The sequence below is a fragment of the Myotis davidii genome, unplaced genomic scaffold (assembly GCF_000327345.1).
Source record: "Myotis davidii unplaced genomic scaffold, ASM32734v1 scaffold30, whole genome shotgun sequence".
NCBI classification, from domain to species: Eukaryota; Metazoa; Chordata; class Mammalia; order Chiroptera; family Vespertilionidae; genus Myotis; species Myotis davidii.
In genome coordinates, this window is record NW_006282874.1 from 407,820 (window position 1) to 412,344 (window position 4,525).

Below are 4,525 nucleotides of genomic sequence, written 5' to 3' on the forward strand. Positions count from 1 at the left end.
GCGGGACATGCCCCCCGCGCCGGCTCCCTGCTGGCGGCCATGAAGAGGCAGAACGTGCGGACTCTGTCCCTCATCGTCTGCACCTTCACCTACCTGCTGGTGGGCGCCGCCGTCTTCGACGCCCTGGAGTCGGACCACGAGATGCGCGAGGAGGAGAAACTCAAGGCGGAGGAGACACGCCTCAAGGGGAAGTACAACATCAGCGGCGAGGACTACCGGCAGCTGGAGCAGGTCATCCTGCAGTCGGAGCCGCACCGCGCCGGCGTCCAGTGGAAATTCGCCGGCTCCTTCTACTTTGCCATCTCTGTCATCACCACCATAGGTAAGGGCTGGTCGAAGAGGGTATTACTAGTAACCCTCATAACAATTTAAGTTTTATTTATTGATATTTTTAAGAAAGAAAGGGGGTGAGGAGAGAGAGCGAGAAAGAGAAAGAAAGAGAGAGAGAGAGAGAGAGAGAGAGAGAAAAAAAAAACTCCCTGTGTTGGGGAGGGTGCCGGGCCTGCCCACCGCGCGCGGAGAGACTCCGGTGGCCAGGACGGCTCCCGGGGTGTGGGCGGCGCTGACCCTCGCCAGCCACCAGCCTCCGAGCCCAGATTTCAGCCCCCTCCCTGTTGGCGCCTCTTCTTCGAATTCTGCAGCGGGTCGTGCCAGGCAGGGGGCTGGGGGTGGGGGTTGTATCTGGTGATTGGTGAGGGGTTGGCAGCGGGGGAACTGTGCTGGGAGCAAGGAGGAGGGTCAGGGACGGTCCTGGCCTGCCCGCCCAGGGCTGCTGTGGGCAAGACCAGTCTGCGTCCGGCCTGCAAACCGAAGAAGTTGGCCGGGTCTTGGGGGGAGCCCTCCTGGTAGGCCCTGGGGGCTCCCCTGGCCCCCACTTGGCGTTGTGCACCGAGCGCTCTCTGGTGGGTGCTGGGGCAGCACCCTGAGGCCTGGGCTCTGTGAACTTGCAGACATCACACTTTCGGGAGCTCAGGCAGGTCCCTTCCTCCCAGTTTTGTGGGTGCCCTCCCCGGGCAGGAGGAGGGGGTGTCTGACCTGCAGCTTGTCCCAGCCTGCACCCTGCCCTCCACACCCTCTCCTCATCCCGTCAGGGCCACCGTGCTGGCCTGGGGGCCTCTCTCCCGTCCCCCTCCAGTCCTGTCTGTCCCGCACCCGGGAGGAGGCCTCCCCCTCTGCGGTCCCCTCGGCATGTGCCGTCTGGGGAGCTCTGCGCTGGCGGAGCGGCTCGCTGTGCCATATGCAACAGGAAGTCCCGGCTCGGCCTGTCTTCCCTTCTCGGCTGCAAACACTTTTCAGAGTCATCTTGTCAGAAATGTTTAATTCATTGCCGCAGCATCTCATGGTTTTGGAAGGAAGTTGTCCTTCTGTCGTCTCCATAACCAGCTTTGCTCCGTGTCCGCCACACCTCTGGCCGAGGCCAGAACCCAGGAGAGCCTTCCTCGCCCGCCGTGTGCTCCCAGTGCCCCACGGGCCAGCCGGTCATTGTCATGACGGTCCTTTCTGTCTGTAAACTTCCATTGTGAGCTGTGGCCGGAACACACATGCGCAGGCAAGGTCCTGGGGGTCAGGGCCTGTGAGCTGGAAGCCAGAGAGCAAGACAGATGCCCCAAGCCGATCCCCAGGGTAGGGAAGCCACCCTCCCCTGGTCTTTAGTGATCTCCACCCAGGACGGGGGCGTCTGGCTGCTCTCTGGGACATGCCACGCTGGGCCGGTCCCAGGAGAGGGTTGGAGTTGAAATCGAACCTAGAGTTGCTGGTTTGCCTGAGAAAAGAAATCGTTAGATAAATTTTGTGCGGGTGTGTTTGTTGATTCTGACCGGTGGTTCTGGGCCGGTGCTTCTCACCGTGATGCCTACAAATGGTGGCCCAGCCGAGGTGTCATCGTAGAGGGGCTGTGGGTGCGCCCCAGGGAGCCTGACGGCAGCGCTGATGCTTCTCTGCCTGTACTGAGCACTCAGCTGCCTTACCAGAGAGAAAGGTTGGAATAATCCGTAAGGTAGGGAAGAAAAGATTGTCCACGCCCTGGGGTGGGAAGACACTGAGCTTGGAACCCGAGTCCAGCCGCACTGGGCGTTTCCCAGCTCCCAGCCTCAGTTTCCCCACCCGTAGGAGGAAGGGGCATTGCACAGTGGCCACCTGCCAGGTTGACTCTGAGGGGCTGGGGGAGCCCTGGTACCTGCAGACACCAGCGACGGGAGCGATTAGTAGGTGCTCACTGGGTCCCTGCCCGAGCCTGCCTGTCCTGGGCTCTGCCCCTGGAAGCTGGTTAGTGGAGCCCCTGAATTTACAGGAAACAAAGCACCTTTCTAGTTAATTCTGTTTGTTTTCTTCTTTTTTTTTTAATATAAATGCAAATGAAGGTGCTCCAGGCCTAGAACAAAACCCAGCCCCAAGCCGGCCTCCCAGGCATCGGCTCCTGTCCGACAGGGGCCTTAGTGAGTCAGGTTCACCTCCTCGGCTCACTCCTGCAGCCCTGGACGTCGGGAGTGAGAGCCCACTCGCAGCTCCCACTCGAGGGGCAGGCACCGGGCACTCGCTCCACTAATGATCCCGCTTCTCGGAGGCAGCTAATGGCTTGCTCTGGGAAATGGATCTTAAACACGTTATAGCGACCACTTCCAGTTGGATCTGTGGCCGCGCCTTCGAGAAAGGCTTTGGAGGGACAGAGGCTGACTCTCCCGGGAGCCCTGGGCACAGCCTAAGGAGGGACGCCCAGAGGTCCAGCGGCCCGAAGGCGGCTTCCGCTCCACCACACGCCCAGCCCGGCTGCCTCCTCCCGCGGCTGCTTCCCAGAGAGGATGCTGTTGACTTCTCCGCGTGGTGAGCCCAGACCTTTGGGACTCGCCATCGAGTTACAGATGGAAAGCCTGTCATGCTGGTCTGATTGGCAGGACGGTTGGGAAGCTCTCCCTCAACCCCCAGGCTATTGGTGGAGGTGGAGGTGGTGGTGATGGAGGCAATGGTGATGGACATGGTGGTGGTGATGCTGGTGATGGTGATGGAGGTGGTAGTGATGGAGGTAGAGGTGGTAGAGGTGATGGAGGTAGAGGTAGTGGAGGTGATGGTGATGGAGGTGGAGGTGATGGTGATGGTGGTGGTGATGGAGGTAGAGGTGGTGGAGGTGATGGTGATGGTGGTAGTGATGGAGGCAGAGGTGGTGGAGGTGATGGTGATGGTGGTGATGGAGGCAGAGGTGATGGAGGTGGTGGATGCGGAGTGCTGGCTTCCAGGGCTGCCAAGGGCTTGACTTGAATTCCTCTGCCTGGGGCTGCGGCCTGGGTGCACTAGGGACCCTGGCAAACTTGTAACTTCCCTGCAGGAGGCGCTTGAGGCCAAAATGGGGTTCCACACCAGCGGCCACTCCTGACATCAGGGCAGGAGTCCCCACGACGCCCCTTTTTCAATCTAGTGTGGGACCTGAGTGGTTATACCTTCAGGGTCACCGAGAAGAAACCGTGCTTAGAACTCAGGTCTCACCTGGAGGGGCCAGGAGGGCGAGTGACAGCCTGCCCTGTGTCGGGGGAGGAGGGAAGGAGGGGGAGCAGGAGGCTTACATCTGGGGGTGATTCCCAGGCCCTTTGGGCCCATCTGGACGGGGGGGGGCGCTGCTGCAGGAGCTGAGGGCACCACCTGGGAGCAGGCAGCTGCCCCGTGGGCGCCCCTGAGACACGGCTGTGGGCCCCTTGCCTCCTGGATCCAATGGTGCACCTGCTCTAATCCAGACTTTCCAGACGCCGCCCTTATCTCGTTCACACGCAGGCCCTGAGCAGAGTGTTGGGGTGAGGGCTCCCCACTTCCCGGCCCGCGGTGCAGCTTTCCCAGCGTGTGCGCGCCTCCCCGGCCGCGGCCTGGTGTGTGCTTTGCTCTGGGGACCGTCTAGATGACAAGATAAGGCCTGGCCTCGGGCGGGAGGACAGCTGGAAACCCAAGCGCAAGGGCTGTGCAGCCACCGCGAGGAGCAGGAACAGCTGAGCATCAACCCCTCCCCTGCTGCCTCCAGAGTCTCCCTGGCTTCCTCCTGGGCCCCGGGCAGCTCCCCCCGCCCCCCAACCCAGGCCCAATATTGTTGATACCAGACTGGGTCCCTTTTCGCTGCATCTTCCTGGAGGCACTCACACCCTGGCATTCACTCCGCCCCGTGGCTGGAGGGGTGCTGCCCACTTTACAGCTGGGGAGACCCAGGTGCAGAGGAGGCAGTGGGCCTTGAATGCCACTTTCAGTCTCCTCACAGCTCACACCCACCCGTCACCTGTGCAGGCACCCACTCACCCACTCACTCACTTGCTCACCCCTCCCCCTGCTGAGCACTTCTGGGCCCTGCGTACCGGGCTCATTCATCCCCCCATTCAGCGGGTTTTAGCTCCTTCCCACGGGAGGGGTGTGGGAGGGGCGCAGGTGCAGGTGCAGGTGCAGGGAGGGGCCCAGGTGCAGGTGCAGGTGCGGGGAGGGGCCCAGGTGCAGGTGCAGGTGCGGGGAGGGGCCCAGGTGCAGGTGCAGGGGCGGGGACGGGCCCAGGTGCAGGTGC

At 62.0% G+C, this 4,525-nt stretch overlaps 1 protein-coding gene across 1 annotated transcript in view; it reads left to right on the forward strand.

The window, feature by feature from the left end:
• The first annotated feature begins 6 nt into the window (after window positions 1–6).
• KCNK9 (potassium two pore domain channel subfamily K member 9) overlaps window positions 7–4,525 on the forward strand; it is a 71,005-nt gene continuing 66,486 nt past the window's right edge. Inside the window, exon 1 of the mRNA XM_015561423.1 lies at window positions 7–322. Within this exon, the coding sequence (XP_015416909.1) occupies window positions 40–322 (283 nt within the window). The 5' untranslated portion in view covers window positions 7–39. The remainder of the gene's footprint in view (window positions 323–4,525) is intronic.